At 35.7% G+C, this 13,720-nt stretch overlaps 2 protein-coding genes across 4 annotated transcripts; one reads left to right on the plus strand and one right to left on the minus strand.

Moving 5' to 3' along the window:
* LOC129566330 (uncharacterized) lies at positions 1 to 1,893 on the plus strand. Its single transcript, XM_055442171.1, has 3 exons — positions 1 to 386; positions 857 to 980; positions 1,122 to 1,893. Exons 1-3 carry the CDS (start codon positions 275 to 277, stop codon positions 1,267 to 1,269), a joined length of 384 nt encoding a protein of 127 aa, XP_055298146.1. The 5' UTR covers positions 1 to 274; the 3' UTR covers positions 1,270 to 1,893.
* A 5,857-nt stretch (positions 1,894 to 7,750) lies between these two features.
* On the minus strand, positions 7,751 to 12,560 carry LOC129566321 (probable cytochrome P450 28a5). Of its 3 annotated transcripts, XM_055442148.1 has the most exons (10): positions 12,233 to 12,307; positions 11,012 to 11,242; positions 10,341 to 10,537; positions 9,715 to 9,871; positions 9,489 to 9,627; positions 9,294 to 9,401; positions 9,082 to 9,186; positions 8,469 to 8,985; positions 8,111 to 8,374; positions 7,751 to 8,041 (listed from the first exon to the last, which is right to left on the minus strand). In XM_055442148.1, exons 3-10 carry the CDS (start codon positions 10,408 to 10,410, stop codon positions 7,863 to 7,865), a joined length of 1,539 nt encoding a protein of 512 aa, XP_055298123.1. In that variant the 5' UTR covers positions 10,411 to 10,537; positions 11,012 to 11,242; positions 12,233 to 12,307; the 3' UTR covers positions 7,751 to 7,862. The 3 variants fall into 3 exon arrangements, with proteins under 3 accessions (XP_055298123.1, XP_055298112.1, XP_055298134.1); XM_055442137.1 differs by lacking the exons at positions 10,341 to 10,537; positions 11,012 to 11,242 and having other exon boundaries at positions 12,233 to 12,560; XM_055442159.1 differs by lacking the exons at positions 10,341 to 10,537; positions 11,012 to 11,242 and having other exon boundaries at positions 8,107 to 8,374; positions 12,233 to 12,560.
* Between the last annotated feature and the right edge of the window lie 1,160 nt (positions 12,561 to 13,720).

Consider the following 13,720-nt stretch of genomic DNA (forward strand, 5'->3'; position numbering starts at 1 on the left):
GATTTTTATTCATTCGCCGCTCAACCAGCCAACTGAATTGATCGTTTTGAGTTTATTTCAAGTGCGCTCTTATTTCAACTAAATACGAAACAGAATCGGTTTTGATATTCAACAAAATTCAACAAGCAACTAAAGTCAAACTGGAAGTTTTGCCGTGAAATCCAGTGAAATTCACCAAAAGCAAAAAAGAAAGAAAGAAATTTTTTGTTTCGAACAAAAAAAAGAAGTTTATTTTTGAAGAAAAAAAAGTTAAAAAAAAATAATTTCATACAAAATGTTCGGAAAATCAAGTGAAAAGTACTTATTGATTGCTGGTGTTTTCGCCATCGTTTTGATTGATACCTGCTATTCGTCAACATTCATCACACCGCCAATCCAGCATCCGGGTAAGTTATTGTCCCAATTTCTTTCTCTATTAGCCGTTCTGTTTTCCAATCAATGTGTGGACTATTTAGCGTTTATGAGTCACGTCGACGTGATCGTCTCAATCAAAAAATATTTCCATAGTAACAGTGTTTGTTTTTTTTACCAGTGATACATGGTATTTCCCCAATTTGCATTAGAAAGAAAGCTAAATTTGTTGAAACCATTGATTAAAAATAGTTCTCTGTTTGAGTTAGAGGTGACACATCAAAAAAAAATTCGTGCGATTCGAAGAAAAATACATAAAAAAAAATTTTAACCATTCAACGGATATCGAATTATGTAAATTGGTTTGATGTTTGTTTGTCTATAAATCGAATCGATACCATTTTTTTGTGTGTATCGTCAACTCTCTCTCATCAACATTCCGACCTCGTATGAATCATTTCGAATAGTGATGTTAAATCTACTTTTAATTTATTTTCTTCAACAGAATACCCAGGCAAATGCTTTGAACCAGTCACAATGCGCCTCCTCAACCCCGGCCAAGATGTCTTTTTGCCAATTGGCTGCATGAAATTGACATGCCTAAACCACTTTGGTTTTGCTGGTGCTGGGTAAGCATAAATTTTAATAACTTCTCAATTTGTTTGCGAACAAAAAAAAAAGTTGGATAAAACCAACTAATTAGTAAGCCAAGATGACAAAACACAGTGACTAATAAAAAAAAAATTCTATCAATTTTCGTTCATTAATAGATGTGCATCAACTGAAGAAGCCATTGGTAAAAATTGCCGTGAAGTTGAAGGAGATCGTACGAAAAATTATCCAAATTGTTGTCCACGCATCGTATGTGACGAAGATCAAGACAGCGATCTCTTTGAGTATGGCACCAACTCACTGTAAACAACAATGGATAAAGCACTCATATCGTTCCCATCACATCTCTCATAACCATTTGAACGAGCAAAGCGGGCGTGATTAATTTTTAATGTGATTTTTTTTCCTCTCTTCATGACTTATTGTTCTGAAACCACGCAAATGGATTGCATTGGATTCCTTCTGTTGTGGTTGCGCATGAGCAATAAATATTTCAAATGCATATTTATTTAATGACATTTCAAAGACAATCAAATCCAGAGAACAAAACGAAGAACGAACATCGTCTATGATATTCGTACAAAATTCATATCATTGTGCTGCTTAGCAAAGGTGCAAAGGTGCATTTTGCTACGTAGCTCAAATTTATAAAGCAAAAAAAAATTGTTTATTGTGATGTTTTATCGTAGAAATCGTATCATTTAATTTATATACACACATGCACACATATGCATCAAATCGTTTGCATTAATTTAATCATCAAATCTATTTAAAAACCGAAACGCAAAAAAAATCTTTCACAAAAGAGAATTAGTAATTTAAGCAAAAAAACAAAATAGATTAAGAAATGAATGTATATGTTGCGAAAAGCAACAAAAATAGTAAATGCTAAAACGCATAAAATAAACCTTTTAAAATGAACAAAACAAATATAATGGTCACTTTTTTCCGCATTCATTTCAAGTCAGCATTCATTAGATGAGACACACAGTGACGTAAATTGCTATCAAATCCACAGGCAGAATCGTGTGCACGGTGTACGACACAATCTGAATCAAATCGTGATAAGCATCGATCTAGCAAGTTCGATTTTCTTCTTCTTCATTTTATAATTCGATTAGACAAACGAAGTGACCACAAAATCCAACACAAACAACATCTAGCTTGCCACAGTGAAACAGAGGTGATTAGAGAACCAGACACACACACACACAGAGAGAGAGAGAGAGAAATGAAAGAAGAGAACTACACTGATTGCAACAACAACATTTTATTGGAATGTAAATTTTGATAGCTCACATAATATATATACATATATATTGAAATCAACACGGCCCCAGGGGCTTGTTTCTCCGAAAAAAAAAACCGGTGAATCGTGAATGTGTTTTTTTAATTGATTGAAAGGCTTGTGAAAGGCTTAAAAGTGTGGCCTACTTTCAACTGAAACTCAATCCCAGACCTTAAATGAAGTGTTTTGGTGTCTCTTCCGAAATGTCGTAATTCATCGAGAAAAAACAACTTACGACCTACGCAATTTTTATGGCGCCAATTTCAAGGGACAAGCAAACTCTAAGCCCGAACTACATTTGAATTAATTGAACGTTTTGAAATTCGGTTGATTTAGACTGATTCACATTATAAATAGGGTAAAGCTCGCGATCGAACCGGTGGTAAATACAAACAGGAACGATGATCACTGAAATGCGAACACATTTTAACGCACGCACGCATTTCTTCGCAAAATAAGAAACGCTTGTTTATCGCTTTATTATACGTACGCGTTATAGTTCGAAAGCGATTTATATTCACTGATTCCAGGCCGTTGATAAGCCTCATGCGGAACGGTATTCTATGACGTCTATTGAACCACACTTTCGAAAAGTTCAACTTTTTTGTCCATCATTTAGAATTCCCGGTGATTATTAAATTGCTTGTTGATGCCATAAAATGTGATTCGGCAACAAGAAATCTACACCTTAATTGGGCATGAGATCACCTTTTGATATTGCGAGAAAAACACCAAAAAAGGATATCATCGTCATTATTGCTATGACGAACATGATCGATCTTCATTTTAACATCTCTCTCTCTCTCTCTCTCTCTCTCTCTCTTTTCACCTTTGTTTGCATTCCTTCATTGGCATGTATGGCAAAATTGCATGCGTATTTAAATGATTTACTCATTTTTTTCTTAAATGTGATGAGATCAGTAACAAAAATTTCGTGTGCTAATGAATGAATAAGCGAAGAACCCAAATGAATTGGCGTTTAGCAATGATGCAATGACCATATCAAATGCACGATTTGCATTTCAATAGTTCCCCTAAACACAAGCCCCACACGCGAATTAAAATCACATCAATCATTATTCAGAAAACACAGCTGGAGCAATCAGACCATCTCTCACCACTTTTATAGCCGGTAATTTATTATCAAGAATTTTGACACAATTTACTCGCTCGACTTGTGTCATTGCTGCATTGTTGTCCTACACGCTGACATCGGCACCATCGGAATGATATCATGGCTATATATTCGCGTCGGTAATAATTATTGAACCCCGTCACACCAAATGATAGGCCATTTTATTTGCATTAATAAAATCGGCAAACGTCAATCAGGATACCTGTTTTTTAAGGATGTGCTGACATCCATTGAATACAAAACGCCCGGTTTATGGTTTGGCATGTGCGGATGACAAAAGAAGAAGAAAACGTAACCGGAGATGCCAAAAAATTGCACAAATTAATGCTCATAAAATGGTTTGATAGACATTTCGCAAGACCGTTGGTGATAAGATCAATAAATTATCTCGGTCGGAGACCGATACACATTGCAAATATCATGTGATATGAATATCTTAGCATTACAGCTTGCAAGTCACAGATTTGTTGGCGAAGCGAAACTTAGTTGCAAAATAGTTCCGAAACGTGATTGCTAGAATATTTGCCGTTGTGTTCAACTCATAATATCCATGGCGACCGATTTTCCAACCGTTACACTATGAAAATCCCTTGCAACCTATCCGAATACCCTCTCAAAATTTCAACTCGGCTGAGGTCAACAAAGTATTTTGAATCATTTTCGATACTGTTGAACGAAACACCATATTTCGCATAAGAGCAGGCGTTTCTGTGAGCTAGGCACATTCTTAATGGTTTTTGAATGTGCTAAAATCGACTTTTGTTCTGGTTCTGACTATCAAAAACAATTTAGAAACGTGTTTGATGTCAAAAAGTATTTAATTTAGAGTGGCATCGCTTGCTCCACTTGTTGCCGATTGCAAAAGCTTCGTCCACTTCGTACCGAACATACGCACACACGCGCCCAAAAAGTAAAAGCTAAGAGTACACGATTTTGTTGCAGAGGTTCGTGTTGGCTTTCGAACTGGATACACCGACCGGTACATACATTATGGAAATTTGTGAACTCGGAAGTTGGTGGAAAAATTATTTCACACTGTTTTCCGGGACAGAAAACTTTAACCGACCGCAATACGCTTTGAAGCGAGCAAAATACACTCATTTGAATGGATTCGACCGGTTTCATTAGAACCGCGTAAAAATTCATATTGGATGAGATTCGTTAAAAGTGTTTCGCACAGCAAGAAGTCTTTTCCTCATTCTCATTCTCTCTCTCTCTCTGTCTCTCTCTCCATCTTGATTGCGTGCTTGCTTGCTTGTTATTGGCATATCCAGTGTTTAGCCGCTGTTTCGCTGAACTTCATTAAACAGCATAATGCTTTTCTGCGGTCGAACGATGACGAAGATGACGGATCCGAAGGGATGAGGGGTAACAAATCAATTTAAAATTCTCCTTCCTATCGACGCAACTCACACTTCTCTTGATCGCTGCAGAAACGGAGAATAAATTTCAAAAATAAATACTTAATATCATTATTCATAAATAAATTGAACGAGACTGTTTTCCATTCCATCGTCTCTCGTTCGAACAATGATGCAATCGTGTCGTCGTGTAGACAGGATTCTTCTTTTTTCTTCTCTCCCTCTCTCTCTCTCTTTCTCATTCTCACTTCTCTCGAAATGATTTATTCAATAATAAAATGCGACGTTGAGCGGCTCTCCACTGAGAAGAATGTACATTGTACACGATAATGTTTCGGTATTACTTGGTGTATTTGCCTAAGTCCATGTGGATTCTACATGAAAAGAAAAAAAAAACTAGCCACAAATAAAAACATGATACATTCCGCAGACGGTGTGTATCGAAGCCCCAACCAAGACAAAACGAATGTACTTTTAGGGCATCGCATTGGAACTGAATAAATTTCAATATTGGATTCACTTTATTTCGCACATAAATGGGATTTTTCACCCATTTATTATCTCTCTCCTTCTCTCACACATACACTCAAACGGAGTGACTCAATGCGCTAACTTTCCACCGTCGAGAGAGTGTGAGTGTGAAAGAGAGAGAAAAAAAGTGTCCAAACTTCTTCAGAACCCCGCATTGAAGTGCGAGATTTATGGAATGGAATATTATTTTCAGTTCAAACTTGAATATGCGATAGCAATATTTAGATTTTCAATGAGTTTACGGTATTCTTTTTTTTCCTCATCTCCTTTCATCTGGTTTAAATAAATGGATGTTTTTGTTATTTGTTGTTGACGTACGGATGGTTGGTAATAATTCATTGATATTTATCTGATTACTCGGCAGTGTGTAGCTTATTTCACTGCGTGTACCGTAATTGTATTGCTTATGCAATACACAGCGGATAATCAGTCGAGCGTTCGCTTTCTCCCGGACGAAATTGAGAGCGCACCAACAAAAAATTCAAATTAATAAAATGAAATTGCCATAAAAAGACGATTTTGATTTCAAATTAACGTATCCCGTTATCATAATCACCGATACAACAACAACAACAACAAGCGTTTTATCACCGATACGATTTAAGAAAAAGTGTGAATGAAATGAGAAAACGGATTTATATGAATGTCCGAGAATGAATATGATAAAAAGATGCACTCTCGGTGCCACTGTCAGATATACTCGAAGTTGCATTTATAGAATAAGTTAAGCAATTTTTGGTCGGCCAACGACGACGACGACCATTGTAAAGCATCCACATTAATAATATTTATTGTACGTATGTCTTACTCACATACAAGCTATACACATTACACATACGTTAATACCGAAAACAAATATATATCAACATGAGTGCGATGCCAAAGCTGATTTTTCAAATACACTTAATTCCTTTATCTCTGGTGTGTATGGAACGTGCTTCGGTGCTCAATTGGTTATTTTGATGGTCATAAATTTGAATTGTCATCCATTGGCCGTATATATTTTCAATTTGAAAACTCAAAAGAATTGGTCATTTCGAATGTACAAAAATAAATCCGGACCCCTTAGCATAATGGAATAATAATGGAAAATCTCTGTATACAACCGACCTTTCTGAGGCAGTTTTTGGTTTGTTGTCGGTCCTTTTACTGATAACAGTTTTATTTTTAGTTTGTAATCTCTGCAAGCGAGCGAAGAGAGAGAAAGATAGAGCGAAAGAGAGCAAAAAAAACATGTGCCGACTCAAATTGAAAGTTAAATGGAAATTGGGAACTTGCCGTCGAGACGCATAAATAACAACTTTTTGAAAATAACTTTTGTTGTCATTCGGGTCGGCATCAAATTTTAATCGCAATATTGGACAACTAAAGGCCAGCCATTCGGCGGCATAACGCTTGTTCTGAAGTGAGAATGAAAAGAAAAAGTTTGGGCCTGAGTCGGTTTATTTCCATATTTTACTGAAGATCTCAAGCGTTGAGTTGTGGAGTTATTCGTTTGTTAACGCAACCAAACTTTGGCAATTTTAACCGACGAATATTATTAATTCAAACGAGTGGAACAAATTCATGGCAACCTGCTTACTTGTTTACATTCGAAATTTGCCACCATTGTTGATTGCGAAATTCGAAGAAATTTGCGACTGAATGAACTTGACACACAAAGTTCAATGAGTAATTTCTGTTTTTGAGACGCGAATGGAAATCATTCACAGAAATATGATGTCTCAAGAGAATATTAATTGATATTCCCGCGTGGTATGGAACTAATGCAAATTAAAACAAATTCATTTGAATCATTTCCGCTCTTTGTGGCATCATTTGATGCTCAATGCTGTGTCAATGGGAATTCGTGGAATATGGACACGAAATCAATTATCGCGAACACAATTGAATTCCTCGACTTGTTTTTAAAAAACTTCCTATTCATTGATGGAATAATGTGAATTTCAATTTTCACATTTACCGGCCAATTATTTGAGTTACGGCAATTGAACAGAGGTGTCTGAACATCTGGTACTATGAAGTATTTCGTTACCAGGGTTTTCGTTAGAATAAACAACAGTTGAATGATTCATCAAAAAACCGACATTGTCAACACTGTATCGAACACAAGAAATTCGGAAACTTTCTTAATCACTTTTCAAATACTTTTCGACAGCGAATTTTGAAACTCCTTCGATGAGCATATCAGATTCCATCCACTCTCCGAATTGCAGTTTTACTCAATTAAATACTTTTTCGACTACATTTGGTAGATATGGCTGGATTACATTTTGATAGCTTTAATATGATATTTACTATAAGCTCATGGCTTAAGCCATTGTGGTTTAACGACTTTCAGCTCAAACAATTTGAAACAAAGATTTATATCAAGTTCATTATTTAAACCTTTGTTTTCACTCTCATCACCATTAAGTACAGCGCATTTGCTGAATCAATCGCAAAATCGGCATTGCCACAGCTCCTGTATTCTGTGAGAATAACGTATGTTTTATTCAATGAATTTATGACACCATTTCAAACACTGTTTCGACCTGATATATTATATATTAATTTCCGAGAATATTAGAATTTCCAAAAACATTCAATCATTTTTCTCGTCGATGCTTTCAAAATCCAGATAAATTTCGCTGATTGGGGTAAGCAGTGAATCAAGTGGTGATGCAATGATTGGTTCGGTCGTTTTGGAATTCACCGTAATCGAATAGCGTCGAACTATCTCCACCAGAGCTAATTTTATTTGGAACCCGGCAAATTTTTGCCCTGTAAATGGATTGAGAGAATTTCGTTTCGTCGGAACGTGAAACAGTGCAATTCATTCGATTTACCTACCAATACAAATTCGCTGTCCGTCACCAAACGCTAGGAATTGGCCTCTCCTCTTCAACTCGTTCGGTGATTGTAACTCAAAACGTTCAGGCTGAAAGGAATTCGGTTTTTCATAGAAGCGCTCGTCATGATGCAAAGCAAAAACGGGTAATTGAATCGAAGTGCCCGCCTCAACTAGCAATTTCGTTCCGTCATAATCATGCAGTTCAATGGGTTCGGTACAACATTTGGCGAGCAAAAACGCTGATGGCCCAATACGGATGGTTTCTGCAAAACCAGAAAATTGACACATTTTAACATGATTCCTAATGAACATTAACACAAAATTTTCTCCGGCACAATTATAAACTATCGAACCGACCGTTAACAATGTTATCCAAATACTGCATTTCGTTGATTGCATCGGCTGTTGGACGTTCATCGTTTGGAAAATGGTTGAAAATTTCGGCACGCAATCGCATCTGACATTCTTCATTCTTGGCAATATGGTAGAGAGCCTGTGCTAAAATCATACTGCTTGTTTCGAAGCCATCAAACAGAAATATCGCAGCGAACTCGGCAATATCTTCGTTTGAGTAATTTTTAACATGTTTACGCTCCAAAAGAAAATTCAGAAAATCATTTCGGTTCGACTGGTTTTGATGCCGATACTTTGTTGCATCGCACATCACATCGTAAAACCATTGAGTTAGCTGGGTTGGGAAAAACGATGGCTTATATACACAAGTGAGAATGGGAAACGTGGACAATAAAACATTCACAATGTTCGTTGTTAGCGATGGACTGAACCATTCAACAAGGCTTCTATGCACTGAATCATTTGCCTCCAAGCCATAGATGCAATTCATGACGGTATCAGACGTGAAACGTGATGTCAACTGCAAATTCAAAACATTGTGAAAATGTTAATTTTACCCTGTCCGCCGGCAGCATACATAACAGTCCATATTGAATTGTTTCTATGTTTTGCTTACGTCTTTTGTGTCGATAGTCCGTTGCCTCCCGTTGCCGATCTGCATATCAATGTGCCCAATCATCTTTTGACCACTGCTCCAAATCATGGAGAATATTTGTCGCAGCTGAATTTCAATTGAACATTTTTGCCAAACACGACGGGTTCGCACGGCACAAACGAAATAGATATTAAAGCCCAAGTCGAGTGAAAACAATTTTCATGCATACTTACTTTGCTTTGAGTGAATGCCGGAGATAGTTCGGTTCTCGTATTGCGCCAGTCATCATGTTGCGACGCAAATAAATTCCGAGTAAAAATCGGATCAAGATGTTTGTCAAACTGAAATGCATCTTAAACTTTGAGAAAAAAAACTCCCAGGGGAGGTGTTTTCTCCCTTCAAATGCTTTCAAAATCAGTTTCACTTACTGAATTCGATGAGTCATTGATTTGGAAATGCTTGAAATACTTTACATAAATGTCACTAACAAGTTTCGAATCCAAAATCAATAGTTTCGGTGTTCTTCGCTCGAAAATTCCAATGAAACGATGCTTCTCTTTGTACTTCCTTATTTTCGTGATTGAATCAAGACAATTTTTGAACATTAAATTTGGAATAGTTCATAATTTTTAATTCAACTTTGAATTCACTCACTCGTACAACTCTTGCTGTTCGTACATAACATTTTGTAGGAGAACAGCTGATTTGGGATAATTGCCAAAAAATGGTAACGGTTTTGGTCCAAATATCTTTCGTTTGCGCCAATAGTCAAAATTCCATGATAAATATATATAGGTGATGGCCAATAAAACTGCGAATAAAACAAGTGCGAACATTTTGCCCGTTAACAATGTAATACCATTCGATTCAATTGAAACAAAGTCGTAAAGTACTATTGATTTTCAATGCATTATCTATAGAAACAAAAATACGCAGCACAATTCGTGCAAACTAAATTATCAGTTCAAGTGGTGATAGTGACATTAAAGATTCCGTCGAGCGTTTAGTTTACCCGTGTGTAAAATAACATGCGTATACATAATTTTTGTAGTTTCATCACATTCACTTTTATTCACACTCAGTTGAAAGTTGCAAACATATTTGTAACAGACGCTTTTAGTAGAAACTTTTTTTCATTTGGGAAGATTAATTTAGAAAAATTCTTTTATCATCAATGGCAATAAACTGGTTAAAACATTAATTATTCACGTGAAGTTCTTATCAAGTTGTAAGTATTTAATTATATTTTGATAAAAACATGGAATAATACAATATCAAACCTATTTTAATATATGTTGTTTCAATGAAACACGCGTTAATGTGTCCGACGTTTAATTCTAAACCCAGCATGGTTATGGCTTATGGGTAAAAGAAAGCTTCCCGTTCGGTAAAGTCGATGTCTCTACAGAGTGATGTAGTGAATGTTCAACCAAAGTATAAAGGACGGCTTTTATTTGAGCTATTTCAACTTGAAGTCCTAAAAAACGAGTAAAGAATTGAAAGACAAAGAAATGCTTTCGGAAATCGCCTATGTTGCTTTTGCCCAAAACGTCAATGTCATTAGCAGCATTGGCGCTCTACTGACTTAAAAGCATTTAAATGTATGTCGCTGAGCATAAAAATGGGAATACAGATCTGTTACAGCAACAACCGAACATAAAATATTGTTCCCTAAAAACGTTACATGAATTTCTATCCAACGCGAGTGTAACATGAGCTAATACTGTTTCTAATGCAACTTATGTTACACTCGCGTTAGATGAAAATTCATGTAACGTTTTTAGGGAACAATATTTTATGTTCGGTTGTTGCTGTAACAGATCTGTATTCCCATTTTTATGCTCAGCGACACATGTCAATTGCTTTGACGTTCTAGGCACAAATTTCCGAGAGCCTTTGCTTCACAAACTTAATTTGTGTATTATCAAGTATATTTCAATAAATCAATTACCGACGCATTGTCGCGCTCCATTATCAAATAGTAAGAAAACGCCAGCATTGGTACGCCTTTTAAATATTTGTATTGAAAATATTAAATAAATGGTGGACCGAATGTGGTCATACGGCGTTGAGTAGAACATTTGCGGTAATTTCTCGAGAAATTTGGATTTTCTGTTGAAAGCATTTGCATCCGACCGAAAATCAGAATGCAAGACACATCGGCTATGACACGTGTGCATATCTACAATATTGAATAAATTGAAATTCTTCGTCAAGTAATATCATAACACTTTAGAGCAATCCCATTGAAGTTAGTCAAATGAAGCGAGATATCTCTTAATTTGATATTGGTTGCAGTTAACTCATTCAATTTGGATCGAATTTCATAAATTACGAAAACGACTTGACCGATATGATATATTGGTTCCATCACCAAATAAATACATCTTTGGATGCTACAACCGTTTTCCTTGACTCAATTTTACAGTTGATATATTGTTGACGGCATGCCTTTTCTATGACTTTACTATGATAGCCCAGCTCAAAGTTATAGGATTGTTCCTTTGTGGCATAGGTCACCCAAATAATTGATTCCTTCGTTTGAATTTACTAGAACTGTTATAAATTCAAATCGACAAAGGCATACCCAATGCATGAAATGCATTTAAAATGAGAAGCGATTCTATTTCTATTACTATATGTATGATAATCAAGCCATGTTTATTGATTGCTAGGGGAATTTATCATTCAATGCAGTTTGTATGATTGAAGTCTTTTTCCAAATTCAAACAATATTCTTATGTTTACACACAGATTCAAAAGATTCATTCAGATTCAACACATTACTGTGAACGAATCGTCATGAATATGATGAATCTGATGAATCTCGTGAATCCAAATTGAAAGAGGCGACAGAACTTGTCAGTCGTCATATTGGATTTCAGTAAACAAAAGATTCATAAGATTCGTAAGATTCACACCATTTGGAAAGTGAGTGATTCCCCTAGATTGATTGTTATTCTCGCGATACTCATAACAAGTTGTTAAAATTTGTTTGTACTAACAAATGGAGTTATGGAATAATACAATGACATACACAACTATTCATGGAATAAAACTTTTATATTATTCAAGTTTTGCAAACGGATGGACAGAAATAGATATGATTTTTCCTAGTACGGCAGACGCTCTATTTTGAGCTGAGCTGTATTGTCCGAAAAGAAAAGCATACCAGTCGGTGAGCTGGGTGCATTTTTGTTGGGTTGTAAAGAAATGTCGAATTTCCCAACCAGAGTGTAAAGAGCGGCTTTAATTTGAGTTACGGCAAAACGCATTCCTAGAAGAAAAAAAAGAGAGAACGTTCGAATATTATAAATAACAGCCTAAGAACAAAATAACAACTTTTGAACTCTTTGCCATGGGCGTGACATGCAGCCACATGGGTACAGCGCCCGTGTACTTCGTAGTGGAAAAAAAGTGAAGCTTGCTTGTCACCAATATTGATGTTCACGAACATCAAATTGTTTATGCGTTATTTCGCCCACTTTATGCACTGGAAATAAAAAGTTCTTCAATTTCTAGCAAATTTCACATATGAATTCATAAACACATCGAGAAAACACAACTATTTTTTCACATAAAAAGCATAAGCAAGATGATTTTTTCGTTGATGGTTGTTCGATCCTGGATCGTTTGTGATTCATCAACGATTTGCAACACATCCATTTTTGATTTCGATATTCCAACTGAATACGATGTTTTGTATTCATTAAACAATTCCATTTTGATCAGAAAATAATTTTTTATTGAAATGGCTGTGACGAAAAACCACGCGAACGATTGCAAACGATAGCACAAACATTAATGTCTAGGAACATCAAATTCGAATTGACATTATTGTCAAAGCGAATTCATCGGGAAACACTGAATTGAAGTTCGACACAAATGTCAAATTAATTCGCCGATGTGAAGCAACAAAACAAAATAAATAAAAATACAAGCAAACAAACATTTTGTGTTGATCTAATCTGCAAGTTTTATATTTTTCCAGAATAAAAACGGTAATTTTTTTGTATTTTATTGTTTCATTCCAAATAAAATCTCTATTGTGATTTTTAAGTATACATTTATAAAAGATATCTTCAAAAATCAACTTTGAATGTAATATAATTTGTTATTGGCGACAAACAATTAATCGAACGCATTTAATCGAACATAAAATAATTTTCAGCCTGCCGGTTTGCTGATGTTCCCCGAATCGACCGACGAAGTGCCCAGTGCCCACCACCGATGTCGAAGAAGACAAACTAATTTCCGTGATAATTTAAATTTTGCCATTCAACATTCCAATAAGGGCAAACGCAGTGTAATCGAAAAACATTTGGAAGGCATCAAGCATTGGGGCCTAAATCGACATGACAAAATCAATCAACCGTCCCATTGTATTGCGAAATCGACGCCAAAGGAAGAAATTGAATGATAAAATCATTAATCTTCCGTATTTGATGTTCCTAGACATTAATGTTTGTGCTATCGTTTGCAATCGTTCGCGTGGTTTTTCGTCATAGCCATTTTAATAAAAAATTATTTTGTGATCAAAATGGAATTGTTTAATGAATACAAAACATCGTATTCAGTTGGAATATCGAAATCAAAAATGGATGTGTTGCAAATCATTAATGAATCACAAACGATCCAGGATCGAACAACCATCAACGAA

Source organism: Sitodiplosis mosellana, unplaced genomic scaffold, assembly GCF_009176505.1.
Source record: "Sitodiplosis mosellana isolate CC-2019 unplaced genomic scaffold, AAFC_SMos_1.0 Smas_scaffold_1, whole genome shotgun sequence".
NCBI lineage: Eukaryota > Metazoa > Arthropoda > Insecta > Diptera > Cecidomyiidae > Sitodiplosis > Sitodiplosis mosellana.